General features: G+C 39.3%; 1 protein-coding gene across 4 annotated transcripts in view; it reads left to right on the plus strand.

Annotated features, from left to right (window-relative positions):
- Positions 1-21,300, plus strand: part of ATP2C1 (ATPase secretory pathway Ca2+ transporting 1) — a 177,599-nt gene that overhangs the window by 153,785 nt on the left and 2,514 nt on the right. For all 4 annotated transcript variants that reach the window (XM_072651305.1, XM_072651304.1, XM_072651302.1 and 1 more), the window contains 10 exons: positions 1,972-2,128; positions 6,150-6,320; positions 8,781-8,878; positions 11,247-11,297; positions 13,979-14,145; positions 16,241-16,309; positions 17,022-17,138; positions 17,945-18,092; positions 18,699-18,794; positions 20,771-20,912. In XM_072651305.1, the coding sequence (XP_072507406.1) occupies positions 1,972-2,128; positions 6,150-6,320; positions 8,781-8,878; positions 11,247-11,297; positions 13,979-14,145; positions 16,241-16,309; positions 17,022-17,138; positions 17,945-18,092; positions 18,699-18,794; positions 20,771-20,912 (1,216 nt within the window). The remainder of the gene's footprint in view (positions 1-1,971; positions 2,129-6,149; positions 6,321-8,780; positions 8,879-11,246; positions 11,298-13,978; positions 14,146-16,240; positions 16,310-17,021; positions 17,139-17,944; positions 18,093-18,698; positions 18,795-20,770; positions 20,913-21,300) is intronic.

The following is a 21,300-nucleotide window of genomic DNA, read 5'->3' on the forward strand; positions in this document are numbered from 1 at the left end:
GAAGTGAAAAAATAACTAGAACTTGTGTAGAATCCTAGAGAGTCTACCTGCCACAGCCTGTAACAGAAATCAAGACAGAGCCAGTTAAGCAGAGAATAGGATGAGACAATAGAATAGAAATGACAATGTACCTAAATTAACTTACGTCTTCAGTATCATACCAAGCAGACCACTAGAGCATCACTTAATAGACCTAGCCAAAATAATAATGCAATTCTTATGGAGGGAAAAAAGGTTAAAAAAAAAAGAAATTCAAGGGAAATGTTGAAAAAAGTAAAAAGGAAATGGACCTAGCAGCCTGGATCTCAAGCTCGACTACAAAGCAGTAAGCATTAAACATTTGGGCGCTGGCTAAGAAAAAGAACTCCCTCCATGGAGCAAATGAGGGACACACAGTACAGAAGCAGGTGTAGCTGGCAGCTACTGCTGAGGCCCCACAGAGACCCCGCTGCTGGGATGAGGACTCGCTGCTTGTTTTTAGTCAGTTGTTAAAAGTTATTAGGCCCCGTCTGTGTGCCAGGCACTGTGCTTGAGCATAGGTGTGCAAATAAAAATCAAGACAGTGCCTGCTGTCAAGGAGCTTAGGGCTTCCCTCAAGATGGTTCACATAAATGGAATCTAGGCTTGGGGCAGACAGGAAAACATGACATTTTCACAGAAGTCCAGAAGCAGGGTGGCTGGTGAGAATGGGGAGAAGGTTTTGCTGATCAGCCCCCTTTTCCTTTTCTCCCCCCTGATTTGTTATTTACTTTTCACTTTCATTTAGAAAAAGTTTTGAGTTCTAAATCCTCTCCTCCCCCAGTCCTTCCCCCACCCCCTGAGAAGGCAAAGAATATATCAGTTGTACATGTGAAATCATGCAGACATTTCCGTATTAGCCATGTTGCATAAAAAAGGCAACAAAAACAAAGAAAGTGATGAAATTATCTTTCAGTCTGTATTCAGAGGGTCACCAGTTCTCTCTCTGGAGGTGGAGAGCATTTTTTTGTCCTAGCCCCGTCTTTCAGCAGAGGTCTGGTGCTCATAACTTTGCCCTCCAGTCCAAGGAGGGCATGATAAAGAGTCCAGAGCCATTTTTAATGATTCTTAATGTAAGAAAGAAATAAAGAGGACTTGTTGATTAATTTTTATCCTGGAGTTAAGAAGGCACTTAGTTAACTCAGGAGGGTCCAGCATGTCATACATGTAACAAAAATAGAAATGTATAAATAGTTCTTACGACTTTTCTAGAAGGATTGGGTGAAGTGGTTAGGGGGGAAGTCTTAGGTTCGAGTGCCACCTCTTATACATGCTGGCTGTGTGACCCTGGGTGTGTCACTTAACCTCTTAATACCAGGGCATTATCTTATATCTTAAATTGCAGAACAGTTGCAGATCTGTATCGGTAGAGAGATTCCTTATTGAGGCTTCCCTTTATCAATGAAATTGCAGGTTTCACTCTACACCCTCAGGGGAAAAAAAAAGCCTCTTCTAGTGGGCCAAGATTGTCTCTGTTGGAACAAGAGTCTTTAACGATGTCTGTGTCATCGTCTCTTTGGCAGTTGAGTGAAACCTGTGGACCCTTTGTTAGAATAATGGTTTTAAAGGTATGAAATAATATGTATAGAATAAAAATTAAGTGATTTACATAGAAATACAGTTACCAGAGTTTTTTGTTTTTTTTTTCAGTTCATGGCCTTGAGTTAAAAACCCCTGATAGTGAATGAAGAATTCATACAAATAAGTTCTAGACATTCAAAAATCTTGTACCCCTAAAATGTCAATAAATTTGTGACTTTAGTTATATGTAGGAATTATTTCTTTTATATGGCTGTAAGGATGACATGACAGCCTTGTCTTAAAATTCCCAGGGAAAGATTCAGGGATTCACAGCAGAAATCTGCTCATGGTCAGGGTGGTGCCAACATCGTACTGCTTCATGGTAGTCTAGTGGAAATTCCACTGCCTTGTCATGTCTGTTCTTCTTCTCAGGACAACCCAGAAATTTGTTTTATGAAGGGTGCTTATGAACAAGTGATCAGATACTGTACCACTTACAACAGCAAAGGCCAGACATTGGCTCTGTCTCAGCAGCAGAAGGACGTCTACCAGCAGGAGAAGGCCACCATGGGCTCTGCAGGCCTGAGAGGTAGCTGTGCTCGGGCAGGGGAGGGGGACAGTGCTTTTTAGCTTCTCCTCTTCCACTTAGTACAGTGTTTATCACATTTTAACAGAAATACTAGAGCCTTCATTTTTCCTGTCTCCTCTGTGCCCAGGAGATTGTTAGCTGTGTCCTTGTCTTCCTCCAGAAATTTTCTTTGAGGCTAGGACATTTTTGTGAAGATGAAGACTATGTATAATCACAATATGCCTTACTTAACCACTTTTTCATTCTTCGTCAGACGATTGTCCATCTGCAGCAGTGGGGTGAGAGAGGGCATAGAGGCCATGACTTTTCTGGCTATGTATTGTCAGCAATAAGCACAAATTTAAGGCCCTGTTTTCTAGCCATAAGTTTATTGTTATTTCTGTCTTCACCAGAGCCTTCACCACTTTTAATTAGCTAAAAATGCCAGTGCTTTCTTATGATGCAATCTGACTTGGGGAGGATTTTCTTTCTCAGTACTCAGGAACCACATTGGGGTGGAGAAAGGCCGTGGGAAGGCCTTTTTTCAGTCCCATAATTCTAAACAAGCTCTATCTCCCCGCTCCCAGCCTTTATGACCATGCTTTGAAGACAGAAGCAGTAGGCTTTTACCTCACAAGGAGGACCTGGTTTACTAGTGTTTGAATTGAACATTTCCCCTCCCTCACAGAGGCTCCACCTTAGCTGCAGATTACAGATACAGTCTTAATGTTCTTGTCTTTGGGGGGTAAATTGTGAATATTCTCTGCAGAGATTCAACATATGGGGAGGTCAGGGCTAGGAGAGGTAAACCATGGCTCTTTCAGATACTTGACCCAGGACTTCTGGAAAGCCTGGATAGTTGTTCTCACTTAAGTGGAATCCTAATGTGATGGGATTGTATCTTTGTCCAGGTGGGTGTGAAGGCAGGAGCTGTCCAGAAAGGTGGTATCTGGGTGCTCAGGGCTGCAGCTAGGCAGAATCCCTCCCCTGTAGACCCAGAACAAGACAGCTAGACAGACTCTGAGGAACTGCTCTTTCCCAAGATGGCCAAGACCTGGCCATGTCTGGGTCTGTGGGACCAGAGCAGCCCCAGCCCTGCTTCTGCCGGTGTATAGATGGACTTGAGAATCTAGAGGGACGCCCTGCCTCATTGGTGCTTTCTGTCATCTGCAGCTTTTCATTTTACTCTGTTTCCATCTTCTAAGAAGGGATATTTTAAATTCCCCTAAGGAACAAAATGACTCTTTTCCAAGTTAAACTCCAACACAAGAGGTCTCTCTGTGTCTCCTAGTTTTTGAAGAGCTGAAGAGCCCAGTTTAAGGCCCTTGTTCCCGTCAGTCCCTCTCCTGATGTAGTGCATCATCATGGCAATGAGCTTTGAAGACCCAATAAGACTGCAGAATCCCTACCTTATTCAGCACTTGCCCTGATATCAGCCAGGCCTTCACTTATAAAAATCAAGTGGGACCTAAAAAATTTTTAGAGGAGGATGTTATTCCTTGTTGACCTATAAAATGAGAGGTGACATTCCCGCCTTGAAAGAGCCTACCAGGCTTCCAGTCAGGCTTGTGCCCCAGGTGGGCAGGCTGGGTCAGGAAGGCCAGCTATCTGTTTATGACAACTGCATTGGAATCCTCAGAGAATGCAGGCATTTTCCAGGTTGCTTATGGCACAATTCCAGGTGGTTTGGCTCAGGAGACCCTACAGGGCACATCAAAGAGCCTAGCAGTAAGGCCTTGGGCCTGGTGCATGAGCAGGACCTTCCTGACCCTTCTGCACCTTCTGTCCCTCTTCAGACTTCTCCCTGCATCCTTGTCCAGACTTCACTGAGCTTGCCTTCTCTCTTCTTCCTCATGTCACACCCAGCCCTGATGTCTTCCTTTAACCTGCTCTCTCCTCCTGTGCCTATCTCACAGGAAGAGGTCCTTTTGTTCTTGCCAATTGAATCCTGCTCTGGGGACACTCGCTTCTGTCCCCATCAGCAAAATGTCCTGCTCTCATTTTGCCATTCTTGGTCTCCCCGCCCTCATCCCATGGCCTGCCACATGCCTTGCATTTCAGAAATGCTTGTTCACTGCCTGCGTCTGGCGTGGAGTCAGAGCCCATGCCTCCCTTCTTCCTTTTGCTTTGTACCACCCACTGGATGAGGCACTTTGCTGAGTGTTAAAGTAGCTATGTTGTGGTTTTTAAAAAAGGAAATCCAAGGCAACACATCAGAAATGAGGACAAAAAAATGTGCCTTCTAGTGGCTTCAGCTACTTTATTTCATACTCAACAAAAACTATATACTTTGAGCATCTTTAAAAATTTTTTAAATAATTAAAGATTTTGCAAGTTAGTCCTAGTGGGAGCTCTAGTGCTAGAGGGTTTATCTACTCAGCTACTTAATCCTAAGAAATTCTAATTCCCCAAACTATAATATCCACTTTTCTGTCTCGAACAGATTTGTTTGTCTTATATTGGTAGATATGGGTATGTAATAGTACTTATTGGCAAGTAACTGACCAAAAAATTTTGGGCTAAAAGGCTATAAAGGGAATATAAAATTATGGGGAGACTGAGAGAAACACCTACTTTGATTTATGCTGAAATGGTGGCAGGTGCCAGGACATGACTGTTTCTTTAGTTTCAGCCAAGTAGGGCCAGCATCCTACTTTGACAAGTTCAGTGTTCCTGGCTGTACCACTTTGTTCTTGGCTTTCATCTAAGTAGAAGAGACCCAAATAGATTGACTTTTTTTGCCCCATTGGGCAGTGCAGTGAATCAGGCTAATATTAGAGGAAGAAAGTGGAGTAGAATTTTAGTCATTTTTTTCACTTGACAAATCCTAGAGAGCAAAGTTAGATAGTGCATCTTTGGAGGGACAACTCTTGAAACCTGGTGAACTTTTCCCCCAGCCCTGTTATTGGATTAGGTTTCTCAGAAGAAATCACAATATTCCCTGTTATTTGGAATAAGGAGTAAAAGAGAGTTTTCCCCTTCAAGGCCTGGGTCACTGTTCAACACAAGGCCACATTAAAAAGTAAATTAATTTACTTTATTTTAAGAATGAGTTAAACATGTAAAAGGTTTAGTTTATCTCCTTTTAAAATTAATAATGGAGAATCTTAAATTATTTTCAACAAATAAGCAAAAAGGAAAATGCTTCTTTCTCATGGAAAATGGGAATTAGGAGGAATGAAAGAGGGAACACAATGGAGACAAAAACTTTGAAGGGCCAAGATCTAATTCAGTTACTAATACTTTTTTTTAAGGGGGAACAGGGAAGAGGAAGACAGACAGAGAGAGAGACATAAAGAACAGGGTTAAATGTGTTATGTTGAAGCCTGGAAGCACAAGTGTGGCTGAAATCTTTTTCATCATTTTTTGATGGACAGAAAACATTTTTTTCAGTTCATTTCGAAAGGAAACCAGCATATAAAGCTTTTGAATAGAAATATCTCAATATATTATGGCTTTGCTTATAAATTGATGATCAGGTCAAGTCTACAAGTATTTATGAAACACCTATTACTTCCTGGACAGTGAATATGCAAAGAAAGGCAAAAAATAGTCCTTGCTGTTGACAACATGCAAACAGCAAACATGTACACATCCATCAATACAGGATCAATTGGAAGTTGTTCCCAAGGGGAGGCATTAGCATGAAAGGAAGATAGGTAAAGCTTTCTGGAAGAAGGCGGGAGCTTCACTGCGCCCAACAGGAAGCTATGGAAACCATGAACCGGAGAGGAGGTGGGAGAGACCTGCTGGCATGGGGGCAGCCAGCTAAAATGCCCAGAGTCTGCAGAGAGATGTCAGCCCAAGGAACAGCAAGGAGACCTGGGGCCTTGGATCACTGAGGAGTTTATGTTTTTATATTTGATTTGGCAAATGTTTTACCAGAATAAAACACTTGAATGTTAAGTGATTAAGGGGAAGTTTTACTTGATCTGTTGTCATTCTCTTTATTTAGCATACTTCCCACTCTAATAGCTGTATTTGAACAGATTTCTTTGAGATTCATATTTCTTTTCCTTGAATTTTGTCATTTCTTCCAAAGTTCTTGCCTTGGCTTCTGGCCCTGACTTGGGACAGCTGACGTTTCTGGGCCTAGTGGGGATCATTGATCCTCCCAGAACTGGAGTGAAAGAAGCAGTTACCACGCTCATTGCCTCAGGAGTGTCCATAAAGATGGTGACTGGAGATTCCCAGGAGACTGCTATTGCCATTGGTATGGAAAGACCAGTAGAGTCGTTTTAACTTTGGCACCCCACTCTTCTGGTAGCTTAGTGCAGCTGGTGTGTTTTTGAGTGGTGGGTTCCGTTTCATAAGAGCATCTATATGTTTGAGGCATGGCTGTGAAGTGAAGACTGACTCAGGCCATCAGTAGTACCCATCCTTCCAGTGGGTTGTCAATATTCATGTGAAAGGATAGCAGAGCTCAATAATGCTACACTATTAGACAAACAGTCTATGGGAATCATTTGGGTCACAGAATTCTGCAGCATTCCTGAATAGCCAGTTTATTAATTATCCTGATGTTCTTAGCTCCAGTTTATTATGCTTCTCAATCATAATAATGCCAGCTGAAGTTTCACTTGGCATTTTAGTTTTCAAAGACTTTCCGTTTACAGTCTCATTTGAGACTGGAGAGCCCTGCAGACGTAGGTCAGGAAAGGGATTATGTCCATCTGATGATCCAGGCACAGAGAATTTAATTGGCTGATCTAAAAGTCTCACAGCAAATCAGTAGCAAAGACAAGGATGAGCCTTCAGCTTTACTCCATCTACCGTATTGTTTAGGTCTCAAAGCATTTTTTGATTTTGAAGTTTGCTGAGTAGGTCTAAAATAGTATGGTCTTTAAAGCATATCTTTTTATGCCATTACTGGGAGAAGCAATTATTATCTCTCAAGAGTCCAGAGATAGTTAGAAGACCCGAGTTTGAGGTTTTGCGTTTTACTTATTAACTGTCAAGTCCCTTTACCTTTTCCACATGTACAAGATGGAGATGAGATTGTCTTGTCTACCTTGTGTGTGTGGGGTGTTAAAGTGCTCCAAACCCTGTAGTGCTCTGGGCAGTCAGTTCTTATTCCATTTATCATTTACTTAATGCTGGATTTTATAGCTCCCTTTGCTAGATATTAGGCATAAGATTCAGGCCCAGACTTGGAGTGGGTTGTCTAGGAGATTATCATTGACTTCATTCTCAAGTAAATTGTATTTTTGCATTTCTCCTGGCTCATCACATAGAGCTCTTTATTTAATGCTATTTTATTAGATGACCTTAATAAGGGAATTTTCATGAAAGGAAAGATACAGGGGGAAGAAAAACCTTGTTTCTCTCTGACAGGACCAGAGCTGGGCAGAGTTTCCCAGCAAATGAAGGGAAGTTGATCTCACTACATAAATAAATTACATCAGTAAGATTATTAGGAGTGTGTTTTCCTTGTTAAAGTAATGAAACTGGCCCAAAACTTTTACGCATTTGCATATAGTATATCACAAGGTAATCCATAGTTCACACTGCTTATGTATGCATTAGCACACAGCTCATTATCATTTTATTAAAGCTGGGTTTCTGCTAGCCACTACTTAGTTTGATTAATTGCCACTCGGTTTCAGTCCCTGAATGTAGAGTCCATTCTAAAATCTTGACTGGGATGAGACCTTAGCCACCTGGTTTGGGAGGTGGATGATCCCTGGGTAGAAGCTTGAATGCATGGCATGGTCACTTTGGGGGGCAGGCAGAACTGGGTTCATCTCCATTGTCTGATTGATGGGAAAGTCCCTTTACCTTTTGGTCCCTCAGCTTGCCCTTCCCTGAAGTGGAGAATATCTGCAATGGAGAACTTTCTACTGATTCTGACAGGACTGAATTATAATTTAATGTGTAATAATTTTATATGACATGTAGAATTCATTTAGGACTGTTTAGAAAGTTGGGGTAAGTTTTTTGATTTAGACCTATAATCTCATTCAGTGCCTCCTACATCCCAGGTACTGTAGACAAAAAAGCAGAACAGCCCCTGCCTGCCAGAAACTTACATTCTGTTGGCCTTTCTTCCTCTGGGACGGAGCCCAGCCTGTCCATGCTTTTCCATATTTCCAGATCCTTGCCCATAGTGCCTCTGTAGACGGACTCATATCCTCCCACCCTCGCGTGTACCAGAGGCCACCTTCTCCCTGGCCTTTTGGTGTTTGGTGGACGCTTGGGCTCGGATCTGGCTGTTCCCTTCCACTCTTGTTGTGTGACTGACCCACCTGCTTCTCCAGTCAGATGAGGCTGCTTTTCACATAGAATTTTTAATGGATGATATCCAGCAGCCTGCTTAAATATACCTTTGACCATTCAAGCATTAAGCACCTTCTGTCTGGTACTGTGCTAGGTTCTGGGTCTGTAGAGGCAAAAAATGAAAAGAATCGTTGCTCCTGAGGACCTTATACAGCATCATTTTGTAACTTTGTAATGAAATGCATTATTTTATAGCTGGGTAGTATCACTGAGACAATACTCTTATTAAAAGCCTTATTTTATACCTAAAAAATTGAAAACACCCCTAAAGGACCAAAATACTAAAATGAGAATTAGATTAAATGGTAATCCGTTAAGAACACAATAGTGATCAGCTGTTTCATTTGCTCCCTTCCCTCCTTCCCCTCATGCTCTCAACTTCCCATTTTTTCCTCAGCCAGTCGCTTGGGATTGTATTCCAAAAATTCCCAGTCAGTTTCAGGAGAAGAAATTGATACAATGGATGTACAGCAGCTTTCACAAATAGCACCAAAGGTATGTTTAAAAAGCAACAGTATTTTATATTGCATTCATATTTTTTGGAAAAAGGCATAATCATATTTTAAAATTTTCATTTAATTTTTAAAATTCAATTTTATTTTCAGTTCCTAATGATCTCACTCTTCCTGCTCCCTTTCCCATCCATTAAGAGAAGGCAAGAAAAACAATTAAAAATTCTTTTTACATGACAAATTACAGATATGTATAATCAAAAAACAACAAAATTTTAACAAAATATAAAAGGTGCGTTACAAACTTGAATTGTTTATAGGGGAAAATGAAATGTTTTGGGGAAAAAATTTCTATAAATGACTGAAATAAGCAATACATTTGAGATTCCCTTAAGAAGTAGACTTGAAAGCCTTCAGAATTGATTTTGTGGCTTAATAATCTAAAAATAATTGGTATTTTTATCCAAAAAGCCCCTTAGGAGTGTTTGTAGTTGCAAAATTCCTGTCTTTCATATACTTTGTGACCAAATTTTTCACTTTAATTAAGACTTCAAAATCTAATCTTAGCTCTTTAATTTTATCATCTGAGTTTGGAACTAAAGTAGCTGTGAATGTCTTGGGTGGCAGTGAAGGAAATGGAGGAAAAAGGGGAGGGGCTTAGGAAGATAAAGAGGCCAGAGAGGGAGGAGAGGGCCCAGGCATCTGAGTCAGGGTTTGATTGTCCATGGCATCTTTTGGGTCCTTCCCTCCCAGGGAAGGACAGGAAGGCTGTCATTGATCTCTGGCATTTATTTATCCACCTTTATTATCCCATCAGTGATTACCCTGATCCCTGCACTCACTCTGCTCTCTGTTTTCACAGTTATCTTCCAGATATGTCCCATAGGATTTAACACAGGTTGAAACTCTGGGAGAAAACAAACATACATACAAACAAATAAAAAAAGCCAAGAACTGTGTGAAGACCTTTGGGACTCTCTGTAATAGGCCACACAGCTTTTCACATACCGTTTTTCTCCATCAATGACTTCTTTAACCTGAGACTTTCTCTACCCTCTCTGTGGCCATTATCTTTAACCCTTGCCCCTTTCATTTCTTGGTGTTTCTCTCACCATCTCCATCCCAATTGGTAGGGTTAGATTTTTGTCTGCAGCAAGATGAGAACCACCTGCCCAGCAGGTTTTTGAGCATTTGTTCATCTTGACTTTTTTTCCTCTAACTATAATCACTTGTAGGAATGTGTAGGTGCTTTTCCCCAGGAGGCCTAGGCAATAGGCTAAAGAAAGAGATTTTGTCCTGAAGGTTTTCTTTTTTAAAAAAATTATTTTTTATTGATTTTAATTATTTCCCAAAGGCTCAGGAGGAGAAAGTGTGAATTCTCTCAGGTTGTGTCTGCATTTAAAAGACTCCCCTCCCTTTTTTTCCCTATTCTGACCAGTTTTTATTTTATTTTTTAGAATTTAATGCCACAAGGAAACTTAAATCTCATACTGTATCCTGTAAAAGTAATAGAACACAGTAGATTAACAAGGGTAACTGAAATCTTTAGTTAAAGTCTTATTATTTTTCATTTCAACTTCTTTCTACCAAACCTTTCGTCTTAGAGATGATAACCAAATGGTGTTAAAATTTGGTAGATTTTGGTGTTTCATCTTATTTCCCTCATCCTATTTGTGATATGGCCCCAGATAAAAACAATTAGGAATGCTAAAAAATTACTCTAAAGGCAGAATATAGGAGAGGAAATAAAGAACCTGTATAATCCACATATTAATTGTTGAAAAACTGAAAATTAGTTACTGAAAACATTTTACAAAAAAACTTATTTATATTTATATTCTATATATGTTACATTTTCTTTGGTGTGAATGCTGACTTTGCATTCTTTGCCACTGGCATTAGACTCATTAGAATTGTGTCATTTTTGGAAAGGATTTGGAGGTCTAGATGATGACAGTAAAGTGAAGTGAATTAGATGAAAAAATGAAAATATAGAGGAAAGAAACTTACTTGAACTTGAATAAAAAAGAATCAGGGAAGACTTTCCCATTATAGAAGGAAGGGTATTGGACATTTTATTTGGGCACATGAAGATCACAAGGAACTACGGTGTCTGACCAACAGAATTTGTCTTCTTTTTTTTTTAGTTTCTTGACAGCTTAAAGGGGGGGACATTCTGTCGCTGTGTAGCTTATACATAGAGGGATAGCTCAGGCAACCCATCTTACTTAGGGTGCTTGCATTCCTGGGGTTTCTGTGGTGATTTGAGTTTTGCACCATCACAGGTGTCATAGTAAGGTATAACATCTCGATTCTGGTAAAGTGAGGCTAGGGAGTAATGAGATGAATTATGTGTCCGTGTTTTGGATAGTCCATGGAACTGACACTCCCCCATTTTGCTCTCTCTAAAGGTTGCAGTTTTTTACAGAGCCAGTCCAAGGCACAAGTTGAAAATCATTAAGGTAGGTACTTGAAGCAGATAATTGGCCTCTGTTCACAACTGAGCTTCTTGCTTCATATGTCTTGTTACTCACTAAGTTTTGAGGTTTATACGTGTTTCCTTCCTTTGTGGTTGGGAAATGACAGTGTCTTAGGAAGTCGATCCAAGGGAAGTGGGAGTGGTGGCCTGAGAGGCTTCCTTATGGTTATTAGGGCCTGAAGCTGAGCTGCTCTGAATGTCATCAAGCTATTGTCAATATAGTGCTTCCATTCCAAGAGTAAACATCTCTACAACGTCCTTGGGGGCTGAGAGTGACTGAGGTCCTGAAGGTTTTAGGATAGCCGCCCCCACCAGAAAGGTTCCAAGCATACCCTGGCCTGGCCCATGTCGTAGCTGCTTTGTGAGGCCAACCCAGTTAGGATTGAAGAGGTAAGCCCATGGGGCCCTGGCAACCCATGAAAGAAAGAAAAATCAATTTGTTTATTTTTTGAAGAATATTAGTACTACTTTGAATCAGGGCCTTGTTACACGAAGGCTTGGTAAAGTGTGATGTAGGGATGAGAAACAGATGTTGTAAAAAATATAAAACTGAAGTACAAACAGTTAATGGACTGGAAAATGGAAGATTTAGAAGAAAACTGCTACTAAATGCAATAATTTTGAAATATAGTCAATTTTAAATTAACAATAAGAAAGTGTTACAGCGTGGAACTAGGAAGCTTTTAATAATAGCTATATTTACTTAGCACTTTAAGGTTTGCAAAGACCTTTACAAATACCTCATTTTATTCTCCTGACAACCCTGGGAGATAGATGCTATTATTATCCCCATTTTACAGAGTAAGAAAAACTGAGAGAGATACAGGTTAAGTGACCTGTCCAGGGTCACCCAGCTAGTAAGCATCTGAGACCAGATTGGAATTCCGATTTTCCTCATTCCAGGCGGCACCTCTAGCAATCTTGAGTCTCAGTTTAAACAGTAGACTGGCAGCTGAAAGAGAAGATGAATGAAAATTAATCATTGCAAAAACGTTGATGATGTCTGTTACCTGGCTAAACTGAACTGTTGCAATGTCAGACACATAAGAGCAGTGCCATTCTTTTTATTTAGTATTTTGCATGTTATGGAGTTAGAAGGCAGCAAGGAATTGTAGGGAGTAATGCTGAGCTCAGTGTCAGAAAGCCCTGGGTTCAGTTCCCATCCCTGCTTGGTAGCTGTGACTCTGGCTAAGTTATCTAACCGTTATGTGTACCAGCAACCACCTAGAACTTCTTTGTGAAGCCAGAGGGGGAGGGGCACTTTAGAGAAACCAGTTTTGATTTGTTTATTTTCAGGTTCACATTATCTCCCCACCACCTCCCAACTTCCATTAAGAAAGCAAGAAAAACAGAACCACACACAGCACATATGTCAGAGGGCATCTCCACACTGGACATGGTGGGCAGCGGGGCTTGGATTCATGGTTTCTCATTGTGTTGATCAGATTTCTAAAGTCTTTTGTTTCTCTTTCTCTGTAATGGCATCATTGTAAAAATTATTCATCTAGTTCTGTTCAGTTCCTTCTGTCATTTCAGAAAGGTCTTCCCAGTTTCCTCTGAAATCTTTTGTTTTAACATTTCTTATGGTATTAATAATAATAGCTAATATATGAATAAATAGCGTGTATATATAAATGGTGCCTGCCATGTACCATCTGCTGTGCTAAGCACTTTATAATTATTTTCATTTTCTTCTCACAACAAGCCTGGGAGGTAGGTACTGTTATTATCCCCATTTTACAAATGAGGAAAATAAGGCAAGCAGATTAATTTGCCCAGTGTCACACAGGTAGTAGGTGTCTGGGGTTAAATTTGAACTCATATCTTTCTTCCTGATTCCAGGCCCAGGGCTCTGTGCATTATGATGCCACCTAGCTGTAATACTCATTATATTTGTGTTTATTCATTCCTCATTCAGAGGTCAGCGCCCTAATTTCTAATTTTTTTGCAGCCACAAAAAGTTTACATATAGATCCTTTTTTCTTGTTTAATTCTTTGGAATATAAGCCAAGGAGTGGTGTAACTGGGTAAAAGTGTGTGTATGCCAGTTTGGTAACTTTCTTCAGGTAGTTCCAAATGCTTTTCAGAATAGCTGCGACAGTTCACAACTCCACCAACAGTAAACTAGAATTCCAGGGTGTCTGGAATCTCCAGACTATGTTATTGTCAACATAAAAATTGTCCAAGGATTCATTGTGAGGCACTTCTGCCAATCATTCTTAATAACACACGGAGACATTTTAATAACTGGCTTATTATCTGTGTAGGGTAGGCTTGTGGGACACAAAAATCAGAGAGCCACGTGTGGCATTTTCATAAATCTCATATGGGACAAGGTAGGATGGATACAGTTGGATGGTACAGACAGCCAACGGAAAAGGTAGAGATGTCCACATCAGAGAGCCAATAGCAGAGGGGGAAGCTCTATGCTAAAAAGTATTACTTACTGCAGTCCACACATGAGTTTTATGTGAGGCAGATTTGGGGAGGAAAGGAGAAATGGTCTAATTTGGATTATTTTGTAAGTAAAAGTTAGAAATTCCAGCTCTTTTGGTTTGATATTAAACGTAGTATAGTTTTGTATAATCATAATTGTGGAAAATGTCATTGAAAATGAATAGATTTACCTGTGAGCCTTTTTACCAGGTTTTCTTTTTCCCCTAGTCTCTCCAGAGTAATGGTTCGGTTGTAGCGATGACGGGAGATGGAGTCAATGATGCTGTCGCCTTGAAGGCTGCAGATATTGGAGTAGCGATGGGACAGACAGGAACAGACGTTTGTAAAGAAGCTGCTGATATGATCCTGGTAGATGATGATTTTCAAACAATAATGTAAGTTTTGTTTTCATAGAAGTTATTTGAAACAAAATTTGCTACCCCTCAACCAGAGAATTCCATGAGAAAACTATATGAGCTACTTAAATATCATCTAAATGAACTCAGATGGCCTCTTGGAATAGAAAATAAAGCTTCTATTTTATGTGCAGATGTTTAGTACTTAGCTCCTTGAAGAGAAATTCTTTTCAGTTTCATCCTCAGTCATAAATATTCAGCACATGTTTGCAAGGTCCTTAGCTTTCTACCCATTATGATCTTGGTTACCTCATAAGCTCTTAGAAGTCACCTATTCTGAAACTGAATGTTGGCCTGATTGAGGTACAACTGACAAGAACATGGGGTCATTCTTCTTTTTCATATATGGCTTTTCCCCCTCTTTGAACTTTGAAATGTTTGTTTTAGAAGAAACTTAAATGTTTAGAGCTGTTTATGTAATTGGGTCCGTTTGATGGATTCCACTTACAAACATGCCTACAGTAGGTTTCCCATCCTAAAAACGAAACTTTCTGTAGACACTGCTACTTCCTTTGCTACACTGGTAGTTTTCTTATCTGAAATAATGACATTTGACGACCTACCTTAGAGGTTTCGTTGTGTGTGTGTGGGGGAATGCTGAAAAGAAACCTTAGGGAATCATTGTGTCATGAAGGAGAAAACGAGTTGTAATGTCTAGTATTAACAATACTAGATCCTTGTGTAGTGATTTACTCTTTACAAAGAATTTTCATTGCTGATCTTCTCATTTTATTCGTGACCTTTTGGGGCAGGCAGGATAAAGAAATGAAGTGACTCATGAACTCTCTCCAAAGTCACCCTTTTTCTCCTGATCTCCACATCGGGCCCTTTCTCCATTTTCCTTTTCCTTCACTTCTCTGCAGCCTCTTGGCACTCTCTTTTCTTTGATGCTCTTATCTCTGTGTTGTTCCCCCTCTTGCCTATCTGATGGATCTTCATCTAGGTTATGCCTACTGCCCTGGAGTGTCTTGCAGGTCTCTGTCCGGGGCTCTCTTCCCTTTTCCCTCTCTTCTAGTTCACTTGGTAATCTTGTTGGCTCCTATGGATTTAACTGCCATCTCTGTGCTGAATATTGACTGACTCTCTTTTTATTACTTGTATTCTCAGTGTGTGGCACATAGTAGGTGCTTATTGACTGACTGATGATTGGTAACCTCTAGTAAGTGGTCAGCTCAGTGAGGGCAAAAACTGTCTTTTACCTGAACTTTAATGTTGAATGAGTAATTGGTCAGGTCAGAACTTAGGGTACAAGTCTTTGGATTTGCCTTCCCTTATCCTTTCCATGGACCTGTCTTCTTGAGTAATGCTGTGGGCCTATGATCTTGTCAGCTTACAGATCTTCCCAGTGACAGAAACTGCCGTCCACCCCCATGTTCTCACCTTGTGCCACTCTTGTGCATACCTCCTGCAGACCTTCCACAGGGGTTCTGCCCAGTGTGTTGTGAGCCTTCCTATAGTTCTCTTGGCATTTGCTGGGTGCCGGGAAATCCCATGTGCTGTCCCTCAGTTATCTTTCCCACCATGTGACCAGCTCCACGGCTCTGGTTATCATTTCTCTTTTGGATGTCCATTTTGTGCTTTAACTTCGACAATTCTAGACTGAAAGGGATTGCTGACTTCCCCTTGCTCTTTGGGCAACCTTCCCCTTTAATTCTATGCCCTGCATCCTTTACATGAGCAAGAATTGATCAGATATAATTAGATGATAAGTTCCTTGAGCTCAGTAATCATGTCATCTTTCTTATTTCAGTGTCTTGCACAGAACTGATGTTTAATAAACATTTGTGGAAGTGAACTAATAGGACAGAGGGCTTCTTTAAGAGATGGATTTTAATGACACTGATTAAGTATTTGCTCTGTTAGAAATTCATTTATCTTCAAAGTAAATTTCCCAGTTTGGATTGTTGTTTTAAGTAGATATTTATTGATTCCTCGCCCCCCTCCCTTTTTAACAATACCTAGATTTCTCTTTCTCCTAACTCTCCCAAAATGTGATTCCTTAAAATTGAGTTAAGTTTTAACTCACCTTATCTAATAGAAATGTTTATGCTAAATTGTTTTTTATGTATTTTAGGTCTGCAATTGAAGAGGGTAAAGGAATTTACAATAACATTAAAAATTTTGTTAGATTCCAGTTGAGCACGTAAGTTGGCACCATTGTTTCTCTTACTTTTTTTTTATATTAAGTTAATGCAGAATGCCTGAAAGTGTCTGTTTTCTGTTTCTGAGTGTCATGTCTACATCTGAATGCCCAGGAAAGTAGAGTAAGATTAAAATAAAAGATAGAGTTGATGTGTTTATTCTGAATCAAAAATAGCATCAGTAGGTTCTAGTTATAATTACTAGTGTCCAAATGTCCAGTAGTATTTTCTACATCTTTGTACCTAGGAACAGTCTAGAATAAATCAGTGACAGATCATCAGAGTTCAACAGTTCCTCAGCTTCTTTTCTTACCTAAGAAACGCTTGGTTTTTATCATTACTTAGTCCAATTGTTTATCATCCTGAAGTAGTATTAATTCTGTACCTGTAGATCATTACTAATTTTTAAGGGGCTTAGAAAATATGGCATTTCCTGTTTGGAACCAAAATAATCTTTTGTCCGTGTGTTGTATGCAAACTTTAATCTAGAGTGTGATCCAAAGCTGTATTAAGAAGTATAGTATTGCATGTTCACTTTTGAGTATTTGTTCTTCAAGTGCCTCTACTGTGTTTTTATCTTAGAGCTTATGACTGTTTGAATATTAAATGTGTTTTTAAAACCGAGGTAACAACCCAGTTATTAAGAAATTAGTCTTGTATAATCAGCGGGAATTTGCTATGCTCACAACTTTGTTTAATGGCTTTTTTCCACAGGAGCATTGCTGCATTAACTTTAATCTCGTTGGCTACATTAATGAACTTTCCCAATCCTCTCAATGCCATGCAGATTTTGTGGATCAATATTATCATGGATGGGCCTCCAGCTCAGAGGTAATGGGCTGTTTCAGTTGGGATCTGGAGAGGCAAAGGTACTACCAGGCCTAAAATGTGAACTGTTTTTAGATCTCGTTATTTTTCCATAATGTGAACCCTCTTAGAAAGCTATTTTTCATTATCGGGGAATGGTTATATTTACAGTGATGTCTTAATGGAATTCACTATTACGGTGTCTTGTGTTCAGTCTTTAACTCAGCTCCTGATTTTCTGAGTGATCATTGGATAGAATATTATTACTTGTGTCCTCTGTGATAAAAGGAGGAGAGCTTATAGTAGGAGAAAGTAGAGTACAGATCCCATAGCTATATTTGTCAGTACAGTCAAATCCTCTCCGTGACAAGACCTAAGCCCTCAGTGACAGGTTAAATATTTATTTCAAGCAACTTTTGAGAAATAATTTTCAGTCTAAAAGAATTTGTTCAGTTTGTGGAATTTCTGACACATTTGATTAAAATTGAAGTATATTCCTCAGGGATGTTATAGAAATGCATATATGCAAAGGACTTTACACATTAGGATAATAGAATTTTATTAATACTAATAATATGCAGCTTTTTTGTTTTGGAAATGTGGTGGAGTGGGAAGAGTGCAGTGAGCTCTGAACACTGTGGCTCTGAGCACGGCAGTTTCTTTGGGACCCAGCGTCTTCATCGGTAAAAATGAGGAGGTTGGACTACCTCTTTCCATCGCTCATATTCTTTGATTCTAATTTATAGGCAGTATTTCTAGGACTCAGGTAGAAATCACAAATGTGGACCTCAAATATTTGAAGCTGTTTGGTTTTTCTCTTTACTTTTAAGCCTTGGAGTAGAGCCTGTGGATAAAGATGTGATTCGTCAACCTCCAAGAAACTGGAAGGACAGCATCCTGACCAAAAATTTGATTGTTAAAATACTGGTTTCTTCAATAATCATTGTATGTGGAACTTTGTTTGTCTTCTGGAGAGAGGTAGGAATACGGAGCAGGATATTCCCATCCTCAGTAGATAGACTCTGATTAGTCATAATGCTGCTAAAATAAAGATGTAGGAGGGCGAGGGGGGAGGTATCAGTAATAAAGAAGTAAAGCACAAGATGTTTTCCTTTAACAGTTTGAGAGTAACATGGCGGCCCCAATTTTCTCTCTGCTCCTTCAAGGTGGGCAGATTAGGTAGCATTCAGATATACTTACTATTTGATAATACCTTAAGTTTTCTTTCTCCCTTTTTCTTTTCCTTTCTAGCCTTATTATTTAGGATTCTTTAGAGAGTCTTTAAAGTGGTGGCCTCCTGTTCACTAAAAACTCAATCAGAGCAACAGAGGTCATTGAAAATGTCCACTACATGAACATTCTCAGCTTTATGAGGTTAAAATGAGGTTGTGCATATGCTCATGGGGTTATATATTTAAATGACTTGTGAGAAATATGATTGTTTGTTTTTTTAAATGTTTTTTTGCTGTGGAATACAGTTGTTTAGTAAGACAATAAAGGAAATGGTTATCTTTAAAGTGCATGCCAAGTTCAGGCATTCAGGGCAGCCCGTAAGGAGGCCATTTCCCTTTTTTCTCTTGGCAGCTACGGGACAATGTGATAACACCTCGAGATACAACAATGACTTTCACTTGCTTTGTATTTTTTGATATGTTCAACGCTCTCAGTTCCAGATCACAGGTATGCCACTGACTTACTACTTAGGGAGATGGTTCAGTAGGGCACTCTTTTATTGAGGCCAGATCCCTCCTCTTCCATGGCCACAGATTCTAGTCCCAAGTAACTTTCTTGCAACTTCCTATTATTGGTTACGCAAGGGACTAGGAAAGAGTTAATGAATGATCAGTTTAGAACTTTAGCAATACAGAAAAAGCAACAGAGGCTACATCTATGCCCCTGAATGTCAGCTATACCTTCTAGGGGGTCCAGTGGCTAGAGCACTGGAGCTGGTGTCAGGAAGACCTGACCTCAGATCTAGTCTCAGACACTAGCTGTGTGCCCCTGGGCAAGTCCCCTGTCCCAGTTTTCCCATCTGTAAAATGGGGATAATAACACCACCTACCTTCCCAGGTTGTCATGAGGATAAAATGAGATATTTGTAAAGTGCTTTGAAACTTTTAAAGTGCCAAATAAATTCTAGTTAGCTAGTACTCACAGTACTAGTAGCACAGAAACATGATGATATGAATTCTATATAGACTAAGTTGGACATAGATGCGTATAAGCCCAGGTCCTTTGAAGGATATAATCTTTGGAAATACATTTTTTCTCATTAAGCTGTTGCTGGAGTGATGTTTTATGGGAAGAGCACGGGGGGATCTAGTTTCCTAGAAGGTTTAGTTTTTCCCCAGGTGAGAAGTGTTTCTGCAAGATTGAAATGTTTTACTAGACATCATCCTGAAAGTCTTGATGAGATAGAATGACTTTATAAGTTTCAAGTTATTAAGTAATTAGTGGGCAAATGAGAGTAGTGCATTATCTTTATGTCTCCTTCAAGCCAAAGACCAAGAAAATCTAGAACTTGAGCTGCCACATTTCATTTGATTTTGGCCTAGTTGCTAGCTAGTTAGGTTACTCCTGGTTCATTATGGCATCATTTTTAGTGTACAAACCACATGTAGAGCACACACTGAAGGATCTGTTTTGGGTAGTGTTAACACAAGTCACAGAGTTAAATATTAGACCCTCAAATTCATTTTACAAAACTCAGTCTTTTATATTTTACAATTATGATCCATCTGGAAATTTTTAATTTAAATTTTGCAAAAGCAGATAAATGAAAAAAAATAAGTGGAAAAAATGAAGCTGAAAACTTTCAACTTTTATTTCCATCACCAGTAAATTTTTAAAATTTACTTTCTTCTTTGTTAAAAACATTTTCATAGGATGACATATGATTGCAAAATTTTTGTTAAGTACACAGTGTTTGAAAATAAATAGAAATTAATTTAAGGTTGAAGCAAAGTTTCTAAGGGTTCGTTGAAATGTGCCACTAAATATATTTATCCTCATTGCACCCCACTGTATTAATTTCTAAGTACAGTATTATTTCATTAATCTTGACTGAGGGAATTATTTAACTCTGAATTATTTAAAAGGTATAATTAGGAAATATATGTTAATGCTACTTACTACTTTTAAGAATATCAACTGTGAGGAGAAGCTAAGGCAAAGATGTTGACTAGTACTAGTAGGTAAGGGATGTGCTTTAGTAAAGAGTTCTTCCATAAAGAGTGCATTCATCCTTTGTGATGTGTCTGTAAATATGTAATGATCCTGCCATTAGAGCCCTCTGTGTAAAAATAACAAATTACCAGGCTTGTTTGATTGTATTTGGTAGGTGAGCCATTTTTTCATAGTCTGACTATTGCGTACCTTTCTACCATGTAAATTAATTACAGATTTCTTATTAATGGTATCAAATTTAATGAAGTCTTCAGTTCTTCCTATGTAAGTGTTCAGAAGTTCAGTTTAATTTTGAAGAATCATTTTGACTTTTTTTAGTGTCATGGGCTCCATAAAGGGTAGAGAGGGCAAGGCAGCCTTAGTCCTGCCTACATAATAATAATTATACGTGGGATTTGAACTTGTCAGTATAGAATTCTCACCAAGAATATAAGTGTAGAAATCATGTAACTGTGTTGATCTATTTTCAGACCAAGTCTGTGTTTGAGACTGGACTCTGCAGTAATAAAATGTTTTGTTATGCCGTACTTGGATCCATCATGGGGCAACTGCTAGTTATTTATTTTCCACCACTTCAGAAAGTGTTTCAGACTGAAAGCCTCAGCATACTAGGTAAGGAAAAAATAGCTACATGGAATATGGAGAACACTTGTATTTATTAAGACCCAGGTCACTAGTGATTGGCCTGTGAAGTTTTCAAGACCTTTTTAATTGAAAAAGATATCTGTTTACTCTTTCCCTTTGGGTGTTGAAGGGGAAACACGCCTAATTCACAGTCAGGCCTCTAACAACCACATTTGGAGTGTGTGAGTGAAACAAGTCAGACCTTGCCAGTTGCAGCTTTCTCATATAATGCGCAGTGTAATCTTGGTGAAAAATAGACCTGCTTCCTCCCAACAGAAACAAAGATTTTGAAATTAAGACTTTATGGAAATGATCCATTATTTCTGTGACTTGCTCTATACTTAAGGAGTCAGTATTGGTATGTTCTAAGTATAAA

The sequence above is a fragment of the Notamacropus eugenii genome, chromosome 3, assembly GCF_028372415.1.
Source record: "Notamacropus eugenii isolate mMacEug1 chromosome 3, mMacEug1.pri_v2, whole genome shotgun sequence".
Lineage (NCBI taxonomy): Eukaryota > Metazoa > Chordata > Mammalia > Diprotodontia > Macropodidae > Notamacropus > Notamacropus eugenii.